The sequence below is a fragment of the Epinephelus moara genome, chromosome 18 (assembly GCF_006386435.1).
Source record: "Epinephelus moara isolate mb chromosome 18, YSFRI_EMoa_1.0, whole genome shotgun sequence".
Lineage (NCBI taxonomy): Eukaryota > Metazoa > Chordata > Actinopteri > Perciformes > Serranidae > Epinephelus > Epinephelus moara.
In genome coordinates, this window is record NC_065523.1 from 22,614,298 (window position 1) to 22,640,503 (window position 26,206).

The 26,206-nt window shown below is 42.6% G+C and overlaps 1 protein-coding gene across 3 annotated transcripts in view; it reads right to left on the reverse strand.

The window, feature by feature from the left end:
* Positions 1-604: 604 nt before the first annotated feature.
* The window catches only part of cyth1a (cytohesin 1a), a 46,107-nt gene continuing 20,505 nt past the window's right edge, over positions 605-26,206 (reverse strand). For 2 of the 3 annotated variants that reach the window (XM_050068353.1, XM_050068354.1), the window contains exons 2-13: positions 18,745-18,827; positions 16,316-16,380; positions 14,726-14,792; positions 14,524-14,642; positions 12,635-12,715; positions 12,265-12,377; positions 10,747-10,895; positions 10,549-10,661; positions 5,675-5,753; positions 5,500-5,568; positions 3,941-4,095; positions 605-2,692 (exon numbers count right to left, since the gene is read on the reverse strand). In XM_050068353.1, coding sequence (XP_049924310.1) covers positions 2,614-2,692; positions 3,941-4,095; positions 5,500-5,568; positions 5,675-5,753; positions 10,549-10,661; positions 10,747-10,895; positions 12,265-12,377; positions 12,635-12,715; positions 14,524-14,642; positions 14,726-14,792; positions 16,316-16,380; positions 18,745-18,827 — 1,172 coding nt within the window. In that variant the 3' untranslated portion in view covers positions 605-2,613. The remainder of the gene's footprint in view (positions 2,693-3,940; positions 4,096-5,499; positions 5,569-5,674; positions 5,754-10,548; positions 10,662-10,746; positions 10,896-12,264; positions 12,378-12,634; positions 12,716-14,523; positions 14,643-14,725; positions 14,793-16,315; positions 16,381-18,744; positions 18,828-26,206) is intronic. The other variant, XM_050068352.1, reaches the window with a different exon arrangement.

The following is a 26,206-nucleotide window of genomic DNA, read 5'->3' on the forward strand; positions in this document are numbered from 1 at the left end:
CCAACAGAAACCCAAAGATGCATGTGCATTTGTATTTCAGTCAGTTTCCTGCACGCCCGTTCCATTGAGAAAAAGTCATTTCTATTGATTGCTTTTCCAGGCATCATTTAATATGATACATATTCACTTGTAAATATCGACCTTTCCCTGCTGCCCCGACATTTGTGCCATAAATACTTTAAAGGCGAGCTTGTGAAAAGATATGAAATGTTACGAAGCTGTAAATAACGGCTGGACTTAAACAGTAACAGGAGAGTTTTTATGAAGGGTAAATGTGGGTGAAGAAGTGCAAACTTTGGCAGTTATAGTCAGAACAGAGATGGGATTGTTTAATTTCAAGGCTGCCCTCAAGTGGACGTAGTGTTGAGTATTAATGGACATACAGTGAGTTGGCCTCACATGCCCCGTAATTTAAATTGATTGATTTGGGATATCTGTAACGCAGCTGTAATTAATGAGCATCATAAAAACCCATGTTAGATTTCCTTAGGTGCTGCAGCACAATGCTTCAACAGTTATCACATACTGCCACCTGCTGGAGGCACTTTACTACTGCACTGTGAGCTGATGTGATATAGTTGTGTAAAAGACGTTCACAGCCAGCGATGTGACAAATCTGTCTTTATTTCAGCTTGATTAAATGGCAATGATACAAACCTCAAATCAAACATTATCGAACAGAATACCAAAAGAAAAATGGCACAACTAATAGACAAATGAAGACAAAATACCCACTATACATTTAAGTATGTACAACTTTGATAAATAAACCAATACTGTCTAGAATTATGATTGTTTTGCTTTTTTTTCCTTATTCCTCTAGGATTAGAGCGCAGAGAGGAGCAGAGAGAGAGAGAGGAAGAGAACCAGGAAACAGAACAGGCAGGGGGTGAAGATAATGACCAGCAGGCACAGATGACTGGAGAGTAGAAAAGACAACCACTTGATGCACGACTCGCGACTGCGTTTGCAAAATGGTACCTCGACGCAGTTTGACAAAAATGACGTGTCACTGCTTTGGCCTGACCAATTAGCCACCCTGACCTTCATCGTTTGGTTCGCCGCAGTACATTCCTCACACAAGAAGTAGTTTTGTATTGTTTCACATCACACTTTGGATCCTGAGACGGGGGACAACCCATTCTTTTCCAGAAATAGCTTCAAAGAACCGCACCTTTATTTGTGCCGCTTTGAAGCCTCTACAACAATAGGTCATATATCATGTCTTATATATAACCTGAAGCACACAGTATTGTACAAGGATCAATGAGGTCGGGCTGACGGCTGAAAATAACGAGTGATTTGTTTTACCATTTAATAGGTACAAAGAAAAAGCACAATGAAGGCAGGAAAAGATTAACTGTTGTTCGACTGGGAGAAGAAAACTGTGAATTACTGTCGCTAACCAGCAGCTTTTCTCATCACATTTCATCTAGAGCGCCAGGCACTGTGCAGCAGTAAAACATCTTTCCTAACCATGAAATTAAGTAATAGAAGGTGGTCTTGTGTTTGAGACAGATGAGAAAAAAATGTGTAGGAAGAGAAAATAAAAAAAGGGGCCACCAGCTCTAATTTCCAGACGACTAAAGACCTTAAGAGAAGCCCAGGGTGATCAACACTCGTCCCTTTTAAAAGACGCTAATCCCCTGGATGCATCTCCAGGACCTGCAGGAAATGAACAGCGAGAGCCAGACACGCAGACACCCTCACCTGCAGCAGTACGTCCCCACACTGCAGCTTCACATTGACGAAAAAAAAAGAAAAAAGAGAGAGAGTTCAGTCTGGGACACAGATGAGGCTTTCATTCCTCACATGGCTGTCATGTGGCGAACAGGATCCATGTCAACACGGACATGGCAAAGTTTCAGAACATCGTAACAATCTCCTGAGTGGCAACTTTTTTTTTGAAACAGAAGTTTTTGTTTTCTTTTTCGTTTTCCTACAAAATCAATACCAGTTGGCAAATTATACCCTCCCTCCCTCCCACACCCCGCCCCCACTGCAGTTTCAGTTGCAAGACCTTTTTTTATGTTTTGTACAAAAGCAAACAAAACAGACGCAAGAGGAATCAACATTTAAAGCTGTAAAAATAGACACGTATTACCCTAACATATTAAAGCACATCAGAAACTTTTCTTTCGGAAAGCGAGGAATATTTTGGTTGGAGCGCCACACTTGGTCAGACCTGCTGAGTTTTAAATGATGTGTGCTACGAGGGACTGCATGAGTGTATGCATGTTGTGTTTGTGTGCGATGTATATGGGCATTGTGTTTGTTTTAAAGCATCTTCAAAGGGGATTTTGCTGCGTCACAGCAAGATTTCCTTTTGGCCTCATAGACAGAGAGCACACACAAAGCTGAGAGAGAAAGAGAGACAGGAGGTTAGAGGACACTTTGGCCCTGACTCTTATCTAGAAACCCCAGCATGCTTCCTGTTTTTCTGGCCTGTAGAGTCCCAAAGCCAGAGCTAGTATGTATCCTAGAGAAATCCCCCGGAGAGGTCTGAGGAAGACCTCGGCCGTGGCCTCTGCACCGACCCACACAGGGTGAGCAGATACCCGGACCCCCCCCCCCCTACTCTGTCAAGTGCAACATCTGGAACGCTGGGCTGCTCTAGTGCCTCTTCATAGACGACACCTTCTTCTTCCTGGCTGCCAGCATCTCGTAAAAGGGGTCCCTGCTGATGGCAGCTCTGTGGGCACAGACGCAGAGGAAAATGTCAGGGAGAGACGCATAATGGCAGAATATTGCAAATTGCTGCACTTATACAGCGCTGTAATGTCAGATAATATACATTTCAACTTAATTAATGCTCATTATGTCAGCTTTTATTTTAAAAATTTGTAGAATTTACGTAGATATGTGTGACTACGGTAAATTGGAACTGTAAAAATAACATCATTTATCTCCTATTTTTCTCTTTATGCTCTAACTGTAAAATCTTCAACACTGTGCAGAAACAACTTGTGACAGTGTGGTCTAATCCAATCTGCTCCAACTGAAAAAAAACAAAAAAACAGTGAGTTTTAAACAGTGAGTCGTGCAGGCAAGTTCAAGAGGCAATCCTACTCCTTCTGAGTCATAATTCACTCAAATTTGAAGATACAGACTTTTAGATTCAGTATGAATTATACTTTCTGATGATATCATTCACTCAGATAAGCATTGCAAAAAAAACAAAACGAAAAAAAACCAAACAGGATAAAAAGCCCTCCTTGCCTCCAGAACTTGTCTTAATCAACAAGACGTGCTAGCAGCTAATAAGCCGACTTTTAATGGTGCCAATTTGCTAAAATTTGCACAGATATAGGCTTTGAGTTGTAGTCACAGCTAACTCCCTGACTTCATGGCAACTAGGGCTGCCACGATTAGTCGACTAATCGATGACTAATCGACTATTAAAATAATCGGTGACTATTTTAGTAGTCGACTAATTGGTTTGAGTCATTTTTCATAGAAAAGTACTATAAAAGTTCCCCAAAATACTCTTACTGCAGCTTCTTACGTTCAGATATCGGCAGCTTTACACACTCTCCCATGACAGTGAACTAAAACCCTTTGGCGTGAGTACGAAACAAGACATTAGATGATGTAATTTTGGGGTTTGGGCGAGACAGACCGACATTTTTCAACATTTTAACACATTTTTCGATGAAATGATTAGTCGACTAATCGAAGAAATAATCGACAGATTAGTCGACAATGAAAATAATCGTTAGTGGCAGCCCTAATGGCAACATTATACTTCCCGTTGACGTCCCCCAAATTATGAGACCCGCAGTCTCAAAACTTACAGCACAATTATCCCCCAAAATGGAACCAAGACAAAGACAAATAATAGAAGTGACCTTGAAAAACCCTGACCTACAGCAATGAGCCTTACATGTAAGCATGCACCATACTTTGACTTCTAGAGGTGGGGGTAAAAAAAAGTATTTACTTGATGCTGTTCATCCATTCATCTTTTTCCTCAGCAGTGGGGGCAGAGATGCGGTAGAAGGTGTGGTTACCCTCCACAACACGTCCGTCAGCCTCTGTCTTGCACGCTTTTATCACCTGGTCCTTGTTGTCGGGAATGAAAAGCTCAAAGCAGTTCTGCAGAAGCAAAGTGGATGGAGATTAAAATTTATAGGTAAGTATAAGGATGTAAAAATAACTGTCTTTTAATTTTACTGTCTACGCACTATTAGCACAAGTACTGAGAGTTCCAAATGTGTATAGTGGTGATGCGCAAACTAACCCGTCCAACCCACAAACATATGCATTAATCAATGAGATGAACCTGACAAACTTGAAAAACCAAAGCTAAAAATTGCTAACAACTTACTCGCTGTTGGCTAGTTTGTCATTTCGAGTAAATATCAGAATATAAAACGTGTATTTTCTGTTTAAAAAGTACAAATGGAGGCACCACGACACCTTTAAGCAGTTATGTCTCAAGTATCATCTTAAGCGCACAGTGGTTTGTGTACATGACGTAACAGAGGTGCATATTTAACAGATTCAGTGTGGCCATAGAACCTTGTTGATAGGACACCATGTTAGGCCTACATTTTCTCACAGGGAAATATTTTTACTGGACATTATGACTGGAGAGATTTAAGTATGTCGGACTTAACCGGATTTTTTTCTAGTCAAAAACTAAATAATTGAAACCGTGAGTGCAGCAGCTCTGATGATGAAGCTGCTTACTGTGTATGTTTGAGAGATTCAGATAGGGGGACAGAGAGAGAAGAAGAGAAGGTGGAAGGTGGACTGTTGCAAAAATGTTTCCAGGGTGTCTACAGATATAACCAAGTTAAATTTAAGACTTTTTAAGACCTTTTTAATACCTCCTTATATGAAATTTAAGACCAAACCTGCAATAGAAATACAACAACTGGGTTCAATGTTATTTGTAAAAAAGAATCTCTCCGCTGTCATTAATGCTGTTTATTATTGCAAGTCTTCGGTCTGTCCAATGATTGTAAACAGTCGCTGGGTCTGTCGGGCTGGAGAAATGTTTGTGGTAATCTGACAATATTTACGAACCATCAGATCTGAATTTAAGACAATTTAAGACTTTTTAAGGCCTTATATCGTATTCACTTCATGACCCATCTGCTTGAAACCAGTGATACTTTTCAACAAGCTTACCTGAACCGCCCAACTCATGGGTTGTGGGCCAGCTCGTGCATCACTTGTGCCTGCCTAGATTTAGAAATCCCTCTTTATGGCCTTCTGTTCACCTCCAGACATAACTGTTAAAGCGGTTGTATGCTATCCCCTATCAAGCATATAATTGTCCATTAAAAGTCTATTTTTGTTTATTTAATAAATCAAATAATTCCGGCTGTGGAAATTTAGCTAAAATATTAAACCCCAGCAGTTAGTTTTATAAATGGGCAGCACTGAAGACAGTCCTCCTTCGCTGCCCATTTCAAAAATGGATTGTAGTTAAGTATGAGTCTTAACTGTGTGTAGTCACAAGAATGAACCAGCAGAGGGAGCTGTACTTACAGGCTTCTTATCCTCCACCTCCTTGATGCTTAGGTTCTCCAGGGGGATGATTCCTCTGGGCTCTTTGTCCTGGACAAATTTAAGATACGTGAGTGACAGAGCGCTGCACGCAGGGAACGACAGGAACAGAGCGAGCAGTTTCTTTACTGCGACTGAGAAACTGAGCTGTACTCACTGTGGTGTACTCAAAGTAGTACAGACAGTTGTCTGTGAGGATGAACCACCTCCTCTTCCAGGTCTTAACTCGTCCTCCTGTGAAGCAAACAGCCAGCGTCAGAGGGGCTCAAGAGAGAGAGACGGGAGAGAGACGAGCACCGAAGCACCAGGTCGAGCAGCAGACAGGCAGACAGATGTATGGGCAGACAGACAGATGACGGCTCCACAGGACTCCTTTTACCCAAAACATCCCGCTATTCATCCTGATCCACCACTGCACCATGCGCTCACCATCACCACAGCTGCACAGCTCTCTGGTTATTGACTTTATAACTAGTGATTAATTCCCCCTTTCATTTGTAGATACTTGAAGCTAATTTTACACCTACATTTTAATAACATGTACTTGCCACTCAACAGTTAAATCCCATTTAGTTGATAAATGCCATATTAAGGCTAATTGGAGTCAATCTGATGCCACAGGATAAAGCTCCACGTCTCCATTAGTGTCTTGGTGTGTCTCTCCTCACTTGTTCCTCTTTCCTTAGTTGCTGACTCAGAGGAATGAGTGTGGAGAGCCAGGATCAATACACAGGATACAGATCTATGTACTTTGCACTCACTGAACTTAATGAAGTAACTAGGAGACAGTTATAAATGTGGAAAGCACTCCAGTGACTGTATGAGGGCTGAATGTGGAAAGTAAGAAACGACTTAGGATTAAGTTCTCTTTGGTTTCTCTCTAGTTAACTCTGCACTCGCTGATCTGTAGCTGACCTCTGACCCCCTTTGTCACCCATACTTCCTGTTAGGGGAAACCTGATCACAGTAGCAGATGGCACTCTTGCTGTGGGAGGATGGGATGCCAACAAACTGAGAGGGGCAGGAAACCCAGTGCCTGGAGCTATGCTCGGCTTCTCTACAGGCATCCCAGACACAAATTTCCTGTTTTTGGTTTTGTTAAGTGACTTCTCAGTCATACAGGAGCAGTGTCCAGTTAGTGAGGGGGGCAAGCTTTCTTTCTGAACATGACATAAGGACCTAAGCCTTGTCTAGACGAGACTATCCCACCACCGATGTTAGTAAAAAGCTGCACTGTGAAACCCATCTACCAGGATAGAGGAGACTTTGAGGATGTTTATATACAGACATGTAGAACACGCTTGTGTTATCATATAACAGCAGCAGCACTGTATATGATATCCCATCATATCAGAGACATCATGATAGGTCAAACACTTCAGTCTATGCTTGTTATAATCTACAGACGCCATCGAACACACGCTTCACTGGACAGGCGGAGATGGAGAGCCCCTCGCCGCATCTCGACTCGTCAGCGTGTTGCAACAAAAAAGCAGACAAACAGAAAAACACAGACGCGATGGCAGAGTCACACAGCTGACGGCCCGAGAGTTGATTGGGTTGTGATTGGTTTCGTGGTCAGTTCCCGTCACTCCCAAAGAAAGAGAGATGACCTCCTCCTGTGCAAGAATGTGTGGGACGAGGCGGGACGTCCCAGCAGATTGTTGCAGAGGTGTGTGTGCACGGTGCTGGGCCGGAGTGGAGCTGAGTGGAGGAGGGCGCCCATGCAAGACGGGACTGTGGGAGGCTGGGCGAGTAGAGGTTAAGAGGGAACAGGCTTTCTGCTAAATCTAATCTACTTGTTCATATTTTTATGATTCTTTGGAAATGATTCATCAACAGGATGAATCAGCAACTGGTTGTCTTCTTACCTCGAAGGTTCTTTGCTTACAAAGACTCTTATTTTGTAAATAACAGACAGGAAGCGTCAATTACAATAATGCACTACTAACCATGTGCACTTGAAGTGTACATTAAGCATGCATGAATCATTTGAATAAAGCCTGACTCCCTTTTGGCACACTCCTCTGCCCACGCTTCTCTCCCCCAGTTTGGTCCAGTCTGGTCGAGCACCACACCGGGCCGCAGCCGCGCTGTTACCCTTCAGATCCATTTACAGCATAAGATAAGGAGAGCAGAGCCACATCGTTGAAAAGGTGCAGTATTCCCCTTCCATGCGACCAGAGAGCACACAACAACGAGCCAATGGGTGAATGGGTTCATGATCAATTTAGAGAGTTCAGCAAAAGTCCTTTGTTGTGCTCGCTGTATGGAAAAAAAGGAATAATGCAGCTTCCAAAAAAACAGAGATCAAAGAGAGTGACCGACCACAGCATACAGAGAAAAGAGGGTCAAACGGCTCAGTAGAGTGGTCACAAAGCATCAGCTCCCCGAGCCGAGCCCACGGGGTGGCAAACGCACCCGGCGACTGCCCGGCAACCACCCACAGAGATAAAAGAGTGTGGACAAACCACCAGCTCAATGAGAGACTGAACAGACAAACATCTGAAGTTCAAATGAGTCAGTGGAGAGACAAAAGATAAAAATAAAAAAAATCTGCAGACAAAAAAACCCCCAAACAAATAAATTATGAAAAACAAAAAAAACAACAAAAAAAAAAAACACCTGTGTGAATGTATAAAAAAATGAGGAAGAGAACAAAAGCATGGCGGACCACCAAAAAGCACCCGAGAGCTGAGAGATGGACTAGCATTTGGGAAGAGCAGGTGTACATACCTCCTGAGGAAAGACAACAGCCAAAATCATGGGAACAAACAAACAAACGAAGAGGAAAAGAAAACAAAAAAAATCAAATTAAATGATAAGGAATTATTGCACCACAGTCCTGTTAATCTGGCTCCAGGGAGGCTTTGATGCACTGCTTTACAGCTTTGAGTTTTAACTTCATGTATTCTGAGTCAACAGATTTCACAGTAACACTTCCTATGATGCGTTACAAACATACTTATAATGCCTTAATATCTGCTTATAGCACAGTATAACTATAGTTATACGCACTCATAAATATTCATAATGTTTTATAACAATAATCATTATATCATTGAAGCATTTTAGAATGACTTTTATAGTCAAGTATCATATTATATTTTATAACTCACTGACTTTTTTTGCAAGGGCCATAGTGTATTAAGATTGTATTCCATAATTTTTCTTTAGTAATGCATTATATTGTAATTGTGTTACATTAAATAAGTATTATTATATACTAATATCACTTAATTTGGTGTTTAGAGGAATGTTTTTTGGAAACATTACATTAGTAAAATATAAATGTCCATCATTCAGTTGGGTCAAACTGGAATTACCTTAACTGTACTCAGATTTTTTTGTCTTAATGACACATTATATACATCTACAAGTTTACTGTTTCAGTTATTATGTTTCTGTATTTTTCATTTGATCATGCCTCTCTTTAATTTCATCTCTTTGTAAAGCACTTCGAACATCCTTTGTTGTTTTAAAATGTGCTCAATAAATAAACTGACTAGACTTGATTATCTATAATTTGTCTCAATTGAGTGACTTTTTTGGGTGAAAAAATAAATGTCCTCCATTCAGCTGTTAGTCATCAAAAACATAGGTCAAACTGGAGTACTACATTTCTGTTTTGACCCATTAAAGAATTTCATTTTATATTTTGTGTTCTTCTTGCAAAGATTTAATGATATTTTTCCAATGTATGTAACACAAACAATGACCACTTATAGAAACTTCTAATCACATTAGGATGCATTACAACAGTGACCATAATGCATTATAAAATTATTATATTGTACTCTATCTATAAAAATGATAATACACTATGATCCTTGCAAAAAAAAGTAATACGTGTTATGATTACTGTTCAGAATCATTATAGATATTAAAGAGTGCTTTAACTATAATCATACAGTGCTATAAGCAAATTATAACACAGTATAAGTATGTTTATAACACATTGTGGGTGTCACAGTAAGTGTTACTGATTTTATACATCTGCTGTTACTCTATCAGCCCACAAGGGGGAGTCCTACTCACTGTCACAGCTGCTGTAAAGCACTACATCAAATGTCGCCTCCACTTGGGTCCATTTCTGTTATATCCAGTAATTTACCTTCCACCCTGATTGTTTTACTCAAATCTGCCAATTTGGAGTAATTGGAGAAAGAGCAATTCCTCATTATCTTGTTGTAGTTGGTTGTAAAGATTCACAGCGATTGGAGGATTTCACTTTGAACACTTAAGCTTTTATAAAAAATAAATAAATTCATTGTGAATCTGTACAACAGAGAGAGATCTCAGAGGAAACAGAGGATGAAGAGTTCAGGGGTCCACGGTTGTGCTTTTCTGCTTGTAGGGTGACTGTGACCAGCAAAAAGTCAGGACAAAAAGGTCCATAAACTGTCACGAAACACTGTTAAAATTTATAACGACAGGAAAAATAGTTATAAAGCACTAAGACACACCCTTTATTATTGAAAAACTCCAAGGCCTGCTGAGGATTTCCGCAGTGGGACAGAATATACACATAAAATCTCCATTAAAAGGACCAAAATGTCCAAAAAATCCAGGATAAAAATGCCTTATTTAATTAGAAATTCAAAAACTTTGCGTATGTGCAGTATGTGTCTGTTTGTGTATGTGCATACACTTGATTTACAAGCGATAAAATCAGTATTTGAGCATGTGCGTGCATGTCGGTGTATGAATATGCCCTGTCTTAAATAATTCAACGACTCCACATGTGGTGCTCTGATCTCAAGGCCACATTCATAATACATGAAAGCAGGCGGAGATGTCTTCAGATGTCTCGGGTCGAGTGTGTACATACCTACGCGCACATGCTCGCACCTTAGCACACTCACACATATATACACGGGTTCCTGACCTCAGGGGAGACACTGGTTATCACTATATGCTATGAAAACAATAATCCAAAGTAATCTATCAGCATAGGTACATTGTTGGGATTATTTTGGCAATTCATTACATGCACAAATAACTGTGCACATGCATATCCAGTGTCACTCACCCAGTTTTAGCAGCCAGCCCTCTCTGTCTGGGTTGAAGAAAGTGTGTGTGAGGTCATTGCCGTCATCCTCTGGGATTTTGAAAGGCTCATTCTTGATGCTCTCATACAGATTCTACAGTAAGTGACAATGAATACAGTAGGTTTGAGAAATCACTCACAAGAAGGGAAACAACAGCGAGTTTTAAATCCGTACTGACCCTGAGCAGGTCTTCAGGTAAGTCTCCTCCGTCATTGATTCCTCTGTTCATGGAGATGAATCGTTCCACAGACGGCTTGTCCTTCACATTCGGGTTGTGGAGGCTGGTGTTCAGCATTATGATGGCAAATGACAGGATGTAACAGGTGTCTGTAACACACACACACACACACACACACACAAGCAAGATCACACTATGAGAGCGTGATGAGCAAAAGGTTGCTGTTCACCATAAAAACTGCTGCCAGTGTTTAATTCAATGTTTAAATATGAATGTAATTTAGCTGAGCTGAAAGGACTGCACTTAGGGGACCACAGTCAAACAGAGAGGAACAGATAGGCGAAGCTTCATTAGCATGGAGAGTGGGTGGGAGTGAAAGGTTGTGCGTGGGCAGCTAAGTATGCATGTGTGTTTCTGGACGTGCCCTCTAATGTGTGTGTGTGCATCTGCTAAAAAGACAACGTGGCCAGCGCACGGCTGACGCAGCAGCACTTTATCTGGCCTGTTAGGCTGTTGAGAAGTCCCATGCATTATTCACATCCATCTGCATCCATGTTAGAGGCAGGCGGCTGTCTGCTATGGGCATTATTTCCCAAAAGCCAGACACTCTTCCAGAGCACGGTTCACCTCAGCAGACTTTGTGTCTGCTAAACAAAGCAGTTTAGATATGAGTTCCACTGACATGCCATTAAATCTCAGCGCAGTATGGAAAATAAAGTGCTTCAGGGAGACAAAATTTATCTGGTAGTCTCTTAAAAACTGTGAAATTTAGAGTTAAAACTTCTTATTAACAATCTGAGGGAGGAATGTGAATTAGAGTAACTGTATTCACATAGCTGACAAAAATGCCTTTGCACCTGGACTCTACTTTTCCATGTTTTTGTGTCTACATGACTAATGGGAACTGTGCACATTCAATTTGCATCCACTTAAAATGCTTGTTTTTGCCCCTGACAGGCTCAGATTATTAATTAGCGTGTCTGACAACATTATGGGAAGGATTCTGACAAAGATAGACCTTTTTGTTAAAGAGTAAGGTCCTTTTTGTTTAACCAGTACAAGCCCGAAATTTGCCATTGTCAAACCCACCAGACTCCATGTAAATTCACAGTAATTTAAGCGTGTATAGAGCCAGCATATTTATAGAGCCAAGATGTTTTTTGTAAGTTTTATTTTGTTTCCGTCTACTCTGACAGAAGTGTGTTTATGACGATAAAATTATTACTTATCTAAATGTGTGGTGGGTTTGGCAATGACGAATTTGGGGCTGTTTCTGGTTAAACAAAAAGGATACAATACTGGCAAAAATACTTGTCTCCATCAGTCAGTTAGCGTCAAAACATGAGGAAGAGGGTCCAGGCTGAAAAATATCAAAGTCACCCTTTAATCAATAAACTATTAAGACACAAGAAAAACTGAAGTTGTTGTATTCTTTGTTTCACTGCACACACGTGTTCACAGCTCCTTGGTGTTTCATGACAACACTGAGAGCTGGCCTGTATGGCGTGACAGTGCTACCTGTGGACTGGAAAACGCCAGGGTTGCATTGGCAGTAGCGTTGGGCGAAGGCCTCCATCATGCGGTCGATCTTCTGAGCTTCTCCCGGTAGCCGAAAACTCCACAGGAACTGTCTGTGAGGGGACACGGCTCAGTAGTCAGCAACAGACTCACTTCCACTGTGAAAAGGCTGAATGATTTCTCTAAGGGCACAAGACTGAAACTGACAGCTGCATCTTTCCAAATTGCAAATAAGGAGACTTTAAAAAAATGAACTGTATCGCACATGATTTACATAAAATGAGGGGTAAAGCTGTGAGAATCTAGTCAAGGACCTGCTGAGTATGTAGCAGAGCTGAGGATACAAGTTCTCTGGGAGATGCTGTCTTACCTTAGGGCCTGAACCAGGTTGAGGTCTGTGAACTCATGAAGCTCCACAAAGGCATGAAGGACTTGGATATTGAAGTCATCTCTACAGGAGACAAAACATGACAAATTTCTTATTGGTAAACATTTCAAAAGTGCCTCTCTGCTTAACTATAACCAAATAAACAAAAGATTACAGCTGCAACTAATTATATTTTTTATTGATTCATCTAACAATTAAAGAAAATAATGTCCTTCACACTTTCCTAAAGCCACAAATTAGCTAAATTAATTTCTAGTTTTGTCCAAACTCAGTCTGTAACCCACTGATATTCAGTTTCATATTACATCTGACAAAGAAAAGCAGCAAAAAAACAAGAAGCTGGACCTAGGATTTTTTTATCAGCTTGAAAAACTATTTTAAAAGAGCCAAAATATCAATTTAGCATTACAAAAACATCTACAAAACATATGCACTAATACTCTCCAAGGCCTATAAACAGACTGAGATGCATATAATCGGTGAAGTTCCCCATTCAAATGATCAATCAATTAAAACAGTTAATAATAAATACATTTTCTTTCAATGGATTAATTAGCTAGTTGTTGAAGCTCTAAAAAAGATGATTATACCTAACAAGCATATCTATTGTATAAAAATAGATTTTAAAGGGGCCTATGACGCTTTTCCTTATTTTCTGTCAAATGTGTAATACTACAGTGATGGATGTTCATATTAAACGTGGCCAAAGTTTTAAATGATGAGGTCAATGTACGTAAAAGTAATCCCTTCAGACCGTTCTGAATACTCTGTTTCTAACATAGACGATGCCAGCTTGTGACAGATTTCTTTATATGGTCATCCACTGCTGTTTTTGAACATTGAAGCACATAAACAAATTCTGGGTTTCTACTTTAACATGTGTAAACATGAAAACGAGCATAGTAGGTGGTTCCTTGGTGGTTCCTGAGGAAGGCTTAGGCTAAACCATGCTTGCATTGTACTTCTCTTTCCATCACTGCCTCATTTGAAAAGTAGTCCCCATCAGGAGCATGACTGTGGACTCAGCTCAGGGTGTGATCTGGCTCACTTGGGCTTAAGAGTATCGGTGACACGCTACATACTACATCAAACCCAACAGAAGAAAAACACCCACCACCTCCCTTTCATTTATCACCTAATCTGGATGATGACATCATTCCCGACCTTCATGCCCTTCAGAGTAAATGATCTCCCCTGTGGGATCATGGGAATGCTCAAAGGAGCTCTCACTGACCGAGTCATATCCAGTCACCACTGTTCCCAGTGGACGAGTGACCAATCGTGTCTCAAGGCTCTCACGCTGCTCCGGCCGCTCCTTCCAGAATCAAAAACACTACCAGAAGTTGATAACAATCAAACTAAGAGCATCCATCAACAGCCTGAGCTCTATTTCCTGGTTTGACCTCACAGACCACACCCTGACTGTAACTCTGCCTGCCCTATAGTCCCTCAGCAGCGCATACTGTACATCAGACTCATAGCTATTTCCCGTATCATGTGTTCATGCTAACAAGGATGGTCTCAGCTCTCGAGTGAAATCTTTAATTGTCCTCAAATGCGTGCATTCCCAAGTTGTGAGTGTCTTGATCCCGTTACTTATGAGTGAGCAAGATAATCAAAGCCAGATGGAGGCTATTGAGTAACGGACATCGTCTTGAGAGGATGGTCTAAATGTGGGACCAATAAGCTGGGAAGGATGGGCGTGGGCCTGACCAAGAGGAAACACAGCAATATGGAAAATATGCACTCGCTATTCGATGCTTTTATCAACCACATGGCTGTGAGCTGATGAGTCATAACAGAGAGTGTGAGCGGGAGATGGTTAGATAGAGGGGGGAAAAAAAAAACAATAGATTAATCTTCATCCTGACCTCTCTCCGAGGTAATCTCCGATGGCTGTTTTGTTGAGGCCCTCGCCCTTGTAGAGGAATTGAGCAATGTCGTCGCTGGTGTTCTTCAGCAGGTCATTCTCAATCAGGAACTGGATCCCCTAAGAAAAGGGACAGGGCCCCAGGTTAGATCCTTGGGGACGAATCACATTTCTGAAGAATCGCAATGGTTTCTTCCACTTACCTTTTTGGGGTCCATGTTAAATTTCTTTCGGCCCATGGCCACCTGTTTATTCCTCTGCATATTTTTCCTGGAAAATCAGAGTGTAGGTTGTTAATTAACATACTGCTTTATATGAACAAAAAAGTATATCAGGGGTGCAACTAATAGTAACTTTTATTAGTGGTTAATCTGCCTATTATTTTTTAAATTAACTAATACAATGTAGAAATGTTGGTTACTGTCTGCAAACATGCTCAACAGAGAAAAATAATTCACTCCAGATCCCAGATTCACTGTCATTTGGCTTACGCCTCTCTATATTTGCAGTTTTTTGACGCTGTGTCTCTTGGGTGCCTGCTGCTTATGGTCTGGCACCTGGTCGCTACGTTTTTAGACAGCCCCAACCTCACCTGAGGAGGTACAGGCCCATAAACATCCCAAGCAAAACAAGAAAATACAGGCAGAGAGAAGAGTCTCTGCTGAAAAATACACTTCTGGTGGGTCAAAATGGATGATTAAGAGGAATTGCTTCGTACAAGTCTTTAGATTGTTTAATAGAGAAAATCCTGCATAGTATATCTTTAAGTATTTGGTCTATAAAATGTCAGAAAATGGTTTAAATTAGAAAAAAAGGCAATTTCCCAAACTCAAGGTAATGTCTTTTGACAGCCCAAAAGTCCAAAATCCAAAAATATTAAATTCAATATCACTGAACTCTCAGGAAACCAGAAAATATTCACATTAGAGAAGCTGGAATCGTGATGATTTTTTTTGCCTTTTAGGTATGCAAATCCCACAAATTGATTCAACCAGGCTCTGCGCATTACAATAAATGTATTCGCCTCATTTCCTGAAAGTGTCTTTCCCATTAACATTTTTCATTTGTTTGGCAGAGGCCGGACTTTCCTCCCCCTCCACTGTGATGACAAAGCGTTGATAAAGCGCTTAACATCATGCATATGGGAACGTCTCATTTCTCAGGCCTTGAGTTATTCAGGGGTCAAAGTGCGCTCAAAGAGTCCGCCATCGCCATGGTTACATCTCCATCTCCAGCCGGTGAGAGGTCACCACTTGTTCCCACTGATTCACTCGCACCAGCATTCCTTCAGCTCTTGTCGGCCAAAGTCCAACACTCGACTAAGCAGACACTCAGCGGCAGCACAGGCCATCAAGCGCTCACTTCAATAAATGGATTGAAGGAAACTTTGATCACAAGAAGGTGCTGTAACCTTTAATGGGTTTCAGATCCAAGTAGGAGTGCTTTAGGATTTTTCGGTAGCTGATGGGATCCCTATCCACTTGAGTAGACCTAACATCAGCACTCCCTCCCCTGGGACAAACCATTGTCTGCTGCTGCCTGTACACCCACTGCATTATTCAATGAGGCCTCCCATCATGGGGGTGTGCCTGATGAAACATTTAAACTGCCTTAAAAGCATAGCCAATTTGGGGGAGCGTATTCTGTGAGACGGGAAGGCCCGACCTGCCCATCAAACATTAATAATTGACAGCTTCATTTGCTAAGTTAATAGAAGGCAAACAAGAAGCCAATTTAGGCAAAACAGAGAGAGTAATCTGTGTGTAGGGGAGGGGCAGATCCCTTTTTCTTACCTCTCCTCAGTGGAACCCAGGTTCTCGATCTCACTTGTCACTTCTGCTATCTCATCCTTCAGCCGCTGTAGGAAAGACACAAAGGTTAGTCCTAAAATGTCACAAGTATCACAAGAAGATGAGTTCATCATCTGCCTATTAATTTCTCTGACACCTGGAGGCGTGGACGAGTGTGACCAACACAAACAACACGCAAAGTATTCGTTCCAGGCTTAATTAAACAGTGCCAAGGGAGAGGCCATCATCTCCCTTTGTCTAGAAGCCAGGTGGCCTTTAATCACATCCAGTAAATACTCACAGCAGAGCCATCAGCTCAACAAAGAGAGCAGAGTCACTGCTGATGAACTGAAACACAGCTGCACATCCAACTCAGTTCCTTTAAACTAAAAACTGACTCAAAGTTCAAAGTTATTTATTGTCAAATGCAGAACCATTACAAGCAGTCACTGCCACTGAAAATCTTGGGACTAAGGCCCCTTCCAGCAAAGCAATTAAAGAAAATCACACAACAAGAAACAAAAAGAGCATCTAAGACATAAAGTAGTTCAAGTTAAAAGTTAAAATATACAGATCTATATCTCAAATCAATGCATGTGTCTGTGTGTGTGCTCTCCTAGAGAAATCCTCTCGTACTGAATTCAATTGGGCGGAGAACAGTTGGGGACAACCTCAATACAAATGGAGTAAGAAAGCGTAAAAGTGGATTATATTTTGTGTAGCGTTTTAGTGATTAATGGCCTTAGAGGCAGATTTAGTCGATCAAGCCAGGGCCGCTGGTGCCAGGCTGGCGCAGTAAGGGCATTACAAAGGGTAGAGGATGGAGAGGGTGACGTCAGCTTGATGAAAGTGCGGAATAATAGACTGTAGCATAAGAGAGGTCCTGTATGCAGGCAGAGCTTGCTTTGGATCATGGGAGGATGCAACTCTTCAAGTAGAAGGTTACAATCATCGAGCCTCTCCATTCATATCCAGCTGCAGTGTAAGTTTATAATTCCTCATGCATAATGCCGACTCACTATAGGCCAAACCACAAAGGGAACATTTGTGATTTCAAGCTCTGCGCAATCACAACACATTCCTTAAATGCTTGCCTCCACAAACAAAGGCTATGCACATACAGGAAAGTGGGTGGTTGTGGTGGGGGGGGGGGGGGTGACATGCAGGACCAGCAGAGGAGGGTGTGGGAGCTAAGAAGGAGGAGAGGGTCAGCCTGCAGACAACAGAGGAGGTGAAGAGGAGAAGGGAGAATGGGGGGGGCAGTAGTGGCCAAAGAGGGGGGAGGGGCAGCAATGTTGGCCTAGGCTCATAAAAGAGAGGGTGTCGGATGTGTCAGGTGTCAGGGCCAGTGGAAGTTGAGTCGTCCGACATCTGGAGGCCGACTCTCTGTCAGGCCATGACAGTTCTGTCACCCCTGTGTGTCGTTTGCTTTGCCAGTAATTGAGTGACAGAACTGACCCGAGCAGCTCACTTCGATAATCAGCTCTGCTCTTGGGTCTAGGCAACAGCCGAAAAAACATCATAGGATACCAATGATTAAGGAAATTTGGCCAAGCTGATTTGAATCCTGGCTCTCTTTAGAAATCAGAGAGTACATGAGGGATATTTGTCTGGCTGCATGAGCACGTTCCTCATAAGAGCATAATCCTATTTCATCTGGATGCAGAATCATTTGCTTGCCTTATATTTATACTCATGTTAAATTCAAAACCAAATTTGAAGAAAAACACCCAAAAGAGATCACTTGTGTCCATAAACAGAAGTCTTTGCTGACACAGAGCATCTACAAAACACAAATGGCTAAACAGTAAACAGAAATGGTTTAAGGAAGTGAGCACTTCGCAGGAAATACCTCAAATTCCGCTTGTGAAAAGTTTTAAGGATTCCTTAGAAAAGAAATATTTGTACAACTGGAAAGGAGGTACATTTTAACCAAGAAGGAAGAGGAGTTACAGTGGAAATGAGCCAAATGTCTGGACCTTGGACCCAAAAAATGCAGATCCTTCGCTGCTCCAAGAGCCTCTAAATCTCAAGACTGGTCGTTTTAATGGGTGGATCACTTAAATTTTTTATTAAGATTAGCCAGACCGTGATATTAAGTTTAATTGGGTCCAAGCAGCATAATTTACATTACAAGCTTTTACAGGCAGACAGAGTTACAGCACCCTGAAATCTGTTGCAGTTGGGTAAAACGGGCCAAGTAGTTGATTTTTTTGACACGTTTTTATTGAGAACTCCTGAAACAAGTAAAATTATGTTTGAAAAAAAAAGTATACATTTCTCCAAAACATCAGCAAAACCGAAAATGATAACGCTAAAGGTGGATATTTTTCTCTTTTTTTTGGGTTACTTGTACTTATCTACAGTTCCTGTGTTTTAAGATTCATACATACAAACATTACAACATCCTCCACATCCCACTCCAGTATTACCTGAATGTCCTCCAGCAGCTCCTGCTTGCGCCGGCGGATATTCTCCAGCTCCTGCTGCTCCTCTGGGGTGAGGTCGTCCGGCACTGGAGGGAGATGAGAGAGAGGATGAAGGGTTAGGACAGAGTCGCCCAAAATATAATGCACCTTAATCCTACTCTATGCATATCTATCCCCTGAGGCGTGTCCCTCAGGGTATCACAGAAATAACGTTATAATTTTGCTTCGTATCAGAGGGTGACTGAATGCCCACGGCTAGGGGTGGGAAGTCCTGCCTCATGAAACGTGACTGTGGCAATGACAGTGGTGAAAAATGTTCCTCAGCAGCAAGAGAGGAGAGGAGAGGAGAGGAGAGGAAGGAGGAGACCATTTTCAGACAGAAAACAAGGACTCTCAGGTGAAGTCCACACGTTCATGGGGATTTCTGAAAACAGGGTTATCCCTGCATTCTAAAAAATAAAAATCCCATCCACACAAGCCTTGTTTTAAAATCTTTAAAATCTCCATCCAAATGAATAGAAAAACACAACTGACATGCTGTCAAGAGCACGCCAAACCAGCAGGTAGCGATAAGCCTAAAGCCACACAAAGACTAAGAAGATGTCGACCAATCAAAAGCCTGAACAAAATCTATTATCGAAAGGCTACCTGTTGCAGTGACCTCTGTAGCGTATTCTGACACCTCTGTTCCTCAAGATAGTGGAAGAGTAACTGCACATTTATGTGTAAACATGTAAAAACTCATGTTAGCAAAGTTAGAGCCAGCACTATTTTGGTCCTGTCTGCCATTGCATTAAAGGCCGCCTCTTTAGTAACCCCTCATGAAGGAGACAACAGCGCACACTCTGAAGTTACAAGCCAAAAACTGCTTTCCCTGCCTAAAAATCTTCACCCTGGAAGGAGTTTTCCAAAAGGTCAATTTTAAGCGACATACACCACAGTTTGCATGTGGATGAAAGCCCAAAATTCACAGAACAAGCTACATTTTCAAACTTGTATATATGTAGACTAGGCCTCAGGGTATGAAGCACCGACACCAAAGTCAACCAAGTCTGCAGTGGCCAGGTGCACTTTGAAGAGGATTTACCTTTTGTGTGTAATCTGCCCAACTAAATGAAAGAGCTCAGGTCAGCCAGGCAGCACTGAGCATCAGCACCAGAGTAGCACAAATGTGACAGGTCTCAAAGCGCTGCCAGTCCTCCTGTCACTCGCGCTATAGGCTGTTATAATTAGCTTTGTCTGCGCAGAGGACTGAGGGGCGAGCAATGTGTCCTGCCTGATGGACAGTGTGTTTGTGTGTCTGTGTGTGTGCAACCCCTACCTGCACTACAAGCATAAAGGGACACCACTAGGATCAGCACAACCTCTGTTTCCTTTACTTCAGCACTGTGTTGGAAGCATTTTGTTTCAGTCTCTGTAGTTAATAGCTATTATTGTATCAGGATTACTTGAATCAAAAATCTTTTTACAAGCATGCAACTTGGGAAAGGAAAATGTATCTTCCTATGCATTTCTAAAAACATCTGTGATGCCTGAAGGGAACTGATTCCACTCTCTTCGTGTCAACAAAAACTTGTTGTCACTTGTTGAACGAAGGCATGATCCAATGTGCATTCATGAATTCTAAGTTTCAGTTGAACTTCTTGTGAAGTGCTCTGATGTGTAAGACACCAACAATTTGGTCGCTCTGCAGCAAAATAACCACTGCAAAGTGTGGTTTGGCAAACACCGAACGACTGACACAGTATCACAACACATATTTAGCATGAGTGGAAATCACCCTGCTGAACGCTGACAGTGTCATGAGCTGCTCATGTCACAGCCGTTATGTTGGAAGATCATCTCTGTCACTCTGTGACACTGTGTGTGACTCTTTCTGTGATTTCTCCAGTGGCCACAAACAAGCCCCCTTGTGTGACCTCTCCTCCTCCCCTCATTACCTCAGCAGCGGGGTTGAAAGGTTAAAGCAGTCAAGGCTGGGGTTGACCGTTGATCTCTGAAAACTGGTTAACAAGGTAATGGTTACAGAGTAGTGGAAGCTGAGGACAGAGGAATCTTCAACATGAAGTTTTAAATTACTCATGTCACAGCTGTCTATGATACCATAACGACCATAAAAAAACATTAATTCAATATTGGGCCTAAAAAAACCACACATATTCACGACTAAATGTGAGCAGCTAAACTGTGGACGCAGTGTACCTGCAGTATGAGGTCAGTGTAATGAAGGTTAAAAAGCTCAACAAAATCTAGCACAGCAATCGATAAAACAAGGACGAGGCCAGCCATCTAGAAATTATGAGCTTCATTGTGCTTTGAGACACACAAACACACACAACTTCACGATCAGCAAAATACAACATCAGCTCGTTTAATTTCTCATAAAGTAGATTTAATCCAAGCATAAAATCCTACATAAATGACATCCTGGAGAGAAATATATGCTGCATAATGGCAAGCACTTATTTGAATAACAGGAGGTATGCTAACCTAAACATCTTGGGGCAAATACCCATGACTTACACAGGAATGTCTGCTAATATTTAACACAGGGATAATAGACAATGGCAGACCACAACAAGAGCCTCGCAGCGGGCTGTTCAGGAACTCCAAAACAAAGCCATGTTGTCTTCCCGTCTTGTTTTCAGACAGCTGGGGGAGCAAGACAGTCCGCACGAAGTTGACCTTTCACACATCATACCTCACAGCCTACAGTATCCCTGGCAAACTGACCGAATCCATCCCAAATATTCAGGGTATCCATGGAAACCATGGTTAGCTCTTGACAACTGTTCTCACTTGCAGGGGAGGGCTGACACCAAGATAAATAGTTGCACGAGCTTTTGTTTTTGGTCGGACAGTTCCCTCGAGAGCAGCTCACACTGGGGAAGAAATGGATGTTTTGATACAGACTGAGATGCACAAACAAGCGCACACACTCACAAAAACAAAGTGCTGACAGGTTTGAGAGTGTGATCTGCCTCGCATTTAATGACCCTGTCTCCCGATCAACCGGGCAAATAATGTCACGCTGAGTAAACCCAGAGCGGGCCGTGCATTTATCAGCACAAACAAGAGCAACAGAGCGGACGAGCTAAAAGCAGGAGGTGCATTCCTCTTTCTGGAAATATGATGTCAGGTTGGGCGGCTGGCGGGCGCTGAAGGGAGCCACGCCACACAAAATGGGACAGCCGGACCCAACACGACACAACCACAGCATTCCTGTCTTAGAGGAGGACCACGAAGTGACGAGAGAGGAGCTGCAGGAGAGGACTATAATTTTAAAGAAATTTAGCAAAGGAACGTTATCATTTGAAGATGGAAATCATCTGCTCACTTGCCTCCTTCAAGAGCACAAACATGGAGAAAGAAATCAGTATTTCAGCCCATCGGCAGGGCAGATGCATGATGACTCTCTGGTCCTGGGATTAAAGGGCAGGATTTCCACTCTGCCACCCCACACGTCATCTACCATCAACCACATGATCAGGCTTACTCGAGAAGCCAATCAGGTACACCCATCACCGCCTTCCCGACTCCACCCGAAATAATCAAGACCACATCAGGGAAGGGAAAGGCCCCACCCACACATGTGCCAGAGGTAGGCACCAAGTGGGTGTCATTTCCCAGAACACAGCAAATGAGGGGGGAACCCATCCACTTAAGTAAACGCTGAGAGCAGCGTGTTTCCCTTCAGTCTGGGAGCGCTGCCTGGCTGTCATTCAGCAAACCTCTGCACTGGCACAGCCAATGAAAAGACACTGTCATCAGAAACAGAGAGGAAATGACAAAGACAGAAAGGGCAAACAGGGTAAAGAAAGAGTGACGGAGAGAGTCTGTTTGTGTACAAGTGAAAGCTAATTATCTCTATAGGGCAAATTTTCTGATGCCTTTATAATATCCATCTATTACCGATGCAGCGAAAAGGATAAACATTTGAAGAATAAATGATGAGAGGTGTTATCCACGTCTATATCTGACTTTAGGAGCCTCTCAGAAGCAAAGGGCCCTACAGCGCTCTGACTGGGGCGACCCTGTATGTAGTGATTTCCACAGGCTGAAAGAGAAACACGGGCCGCCCACATCTTCACTCCTTCAGGGACTCATGCTGCCCGGAAAGCGGGTCATTCAGGGAATCACATGCACACGGAGGCGTGCATGCTTTGAGTACAGTTGTGCACACAGTCCAGGGAGCAGCCACGTGCACATGCGTAACACCCACACACACGCCGACGCCCGAGGCCGACACAGTGCATCGTCCGCTGTGCCTGGCGCTGTGTCAGTGTTTAGCAACTTGTGTTTTAACTTTCAACAGTAACACCATCTGACTGGAACTGTCCAGACTGTGATATTCAGACTGAGTCCATGACGTTACTGCAAAAATGTCTCATATAAAGAGCTTATTAGACGGAGTCAGAATCGGAAACAAGGCAGGGCAGTTACAGCGGCAAGAAAATGATACTAAATTTATCTTGTCACATTCGCTTTTTTGAAAAAACAGTAGTTTTTTCTGAATGCCTTCACACTAGCAGTGTTTCCTGAAGCACTATCTCTGACACAACTAACACATGTAGCCAATGCATTTGCCAAGTGTGCCACATAGTGAACAGTCTCTACACTTCCAGCAAAACTGTAAACACTATTTTGCCAGTTGCCTTTCCACACTGATACATGTGCTGCATATCTCAACACAACATTGCATGTGATGCGCATGAAGTCTAATGGCCACAGGAGGAGAGTTTTCAGCCTAATTTTTCTCTGTGCTTTCTTTTTTACAACAAATATCTTGTTTCCTTTACTCTGCTTTTGTTTGTACTAGATTGCTAACACAGGAAGTGTAAAGTAATTTGAAAACATGCAAGTAGAGAGCAGATAATGACAGTTCCCCTATGTTAAAGTACAGACATGTCCCAAATGTGGGACAGTATAATCTGAGCTTCAGCTTGTGGTGCACTAGCCCTCATTACTACTGAGTGCCGTTTAGCCTAATTTTATGACTCAAAGCACTCAATATGTTCCCTTTGAGTATAATCATGGTGCCCACTCCTGAACTGGTGCATCCATAACCCCTTGCAAAACTTTTGTCCCTTTAACATTTTAACTCACAAAATGAGCTTAATTTGAACCCTAAATCCAATCAAACAATTTGACAGTGTATGTCCTTATCTTTTGCGACTAAGTGAGTCTTGTAGAGTTCCTAGATGGGCGAAGTAGTTTATAGTAAGGGCTGGGTCAGCGGAGAGCGCTGGGGAGGAGACATCAAGGGAGATACCAATTATAGCTCCCTCTCCCACAGCGGCAGAGCCCACTAATACACATCCTGATTGCCATCCTGGCAGAAGAGACAGACGTCTCATTTCCACCCAGATCACTGAAGAACTCTCCTTGGAAAATAAGGAAATTAAAATTCTTGAGTGCTTGTAGGGTATCTCAGCCCCCCTCCCCTCCCTGCAGATGTGACCCAATTTAGGGAGCTCCTCTCAGAGCACAAGGACCGAAAAAAAGTTATTAACTAAATACGCTCCTCACCTAGGCCGCCCGCAGTGACACGGCTACTGGACAGGGTCGCAAGATACACACTGAGGTGAACTTAAATAGTCTTATCTATGCTCCACACAGATCTGAATGGTAAAGTGACACCGTTAAATGTGACACCGGATCTTTTCTCACTGCATCTTCTGGACCAGATGGAGACATCAATGAATATATTTACGCTACAACGCTGCCTGTGATCTGCTGACTGAGGCAATATGCAAAGAGATACACATTCGTTTCTGCAGCCACGTGTCTGTGTGCCTGTACATAATTACATTTTGATGAAGTGCACGAACAGATCGAGGAAGATGAATGACACTGATAGCAGAAATTGCTATCTGCACAAGGTCCTTCATCTGTGTCTACAGCTTTTTTCCTCCATATCTTGGCAAAAGAATAGCCATGTCTTTGGTCCTTACACACTTTGTATTAGCCTCGATTGCTATTCTCTTCTTCCACTATCATCTCTTCTCTTATTCACTCCTTTGTACCTTTCTCTCTTTGTTTCCAGCCATCCTTTCTCCAAAACGCAACCAAGATCATCAATTTTCTCCAGCCCTCCTCCACCTTCTCCCCGTCCTCTGTTCCTTAAGGCTGTTGTTACTGCACAGCCTTTGTCCTTACAGTTACGAGGACAGTTCCCTTCAAACTGCAAAATGCACCCTCCACCCCCAAGGTCCCTGTAGGCCTCAATCAATCGACCCCTAGCCTGTACCAACAGGAGTGCTGGCTGTAACAAGAAGCAGTCCACTTCATGATGAGGTTTAATGCATTCAGCACAAAACACATGCACACAAACAATCGATAACGTGTGCTGCGATGGGCAAAAACACACACAGAAGAACACCAGGGTCTATCAAAATGGCTTTAAGCTTTCTGGCCCTTCCTGCTGTTTGCTGCTTGAGCAACAAAGGGTGATTTAAAACGTGGACGTCTCATCCGCTCATCTCTGATCTGAGACTGAATCTCATTACGCCAGTAAACCCCAAGGGGACTCTCCCTCATATATATTTGATACCACACACACATGCATACACATACACATACACACACATGTACCCCTTCATCTTCTGGACCAGACAGCTTGTAACAAAGCGGAGCAGGGGCTGTGAGGGAATGCCGGTCCTAAATATGGGAACCGGACTGAAAGAACTTCTTTGACCTGCCAAACACAAAAACAGAACCCAAAACAGGCCGACATGGACCACCAGTTTTGGATCAAAAAGCCACAGAGCATCCAACCTGACCTGGCCTGAGGGTAGGAGGGGGTGAAGGGGGACCGAGAGAGGAGAGAGGACAGGAGAAGGAGCCCTGTGTTTGGCTGGGGAGGCGTGGGACGGTGAATGGCAGGAGAACACAGAGACAGTGGGATGAGCAGTGGGACGATCACAGCTTTCCCTTTGTGTCTGCGAGTGGCCTCTCTGAACATTCCTCAACAAGGCCCAGGCTGGGGGACTGATGGCCGAAGCATCCTTGGCTTTACTTGCATGTCCAGGCTCTACGTTTATTTCTTGGTCATTCAAGCTTCCTTTGAGATCCATAACAAAGTGAAGATGCAGTCGGACTTCAACAGCCTCTGGTTGCACTTAAATTGCTCAGCTATATGATCCTAGAGTGTCAAACAAAGATACGCCTTTATACCAACCCCGCCAAATCATACATACACACCTCACCCCCACTGACAGCAACAAACTGCCCAGTCATTGGCCTGCTGCACCAGTACTCAATCATGAAAGTGTCAGTCAGTGGCGCTCTATTCACTGGCCTTAACCACAACACAACAAACCAAGCTGGAGAATGACAGCACAGCCCATCGGGCGAAAAGTCAAACTAGCACTTAAAATGATTTGCGTCCTCGCTGTTTTTGATCTAAATAGCGTGCATTATGCCCAGCTTCACTCATTTAATCTCCAGTACTGTCAAAATGTGA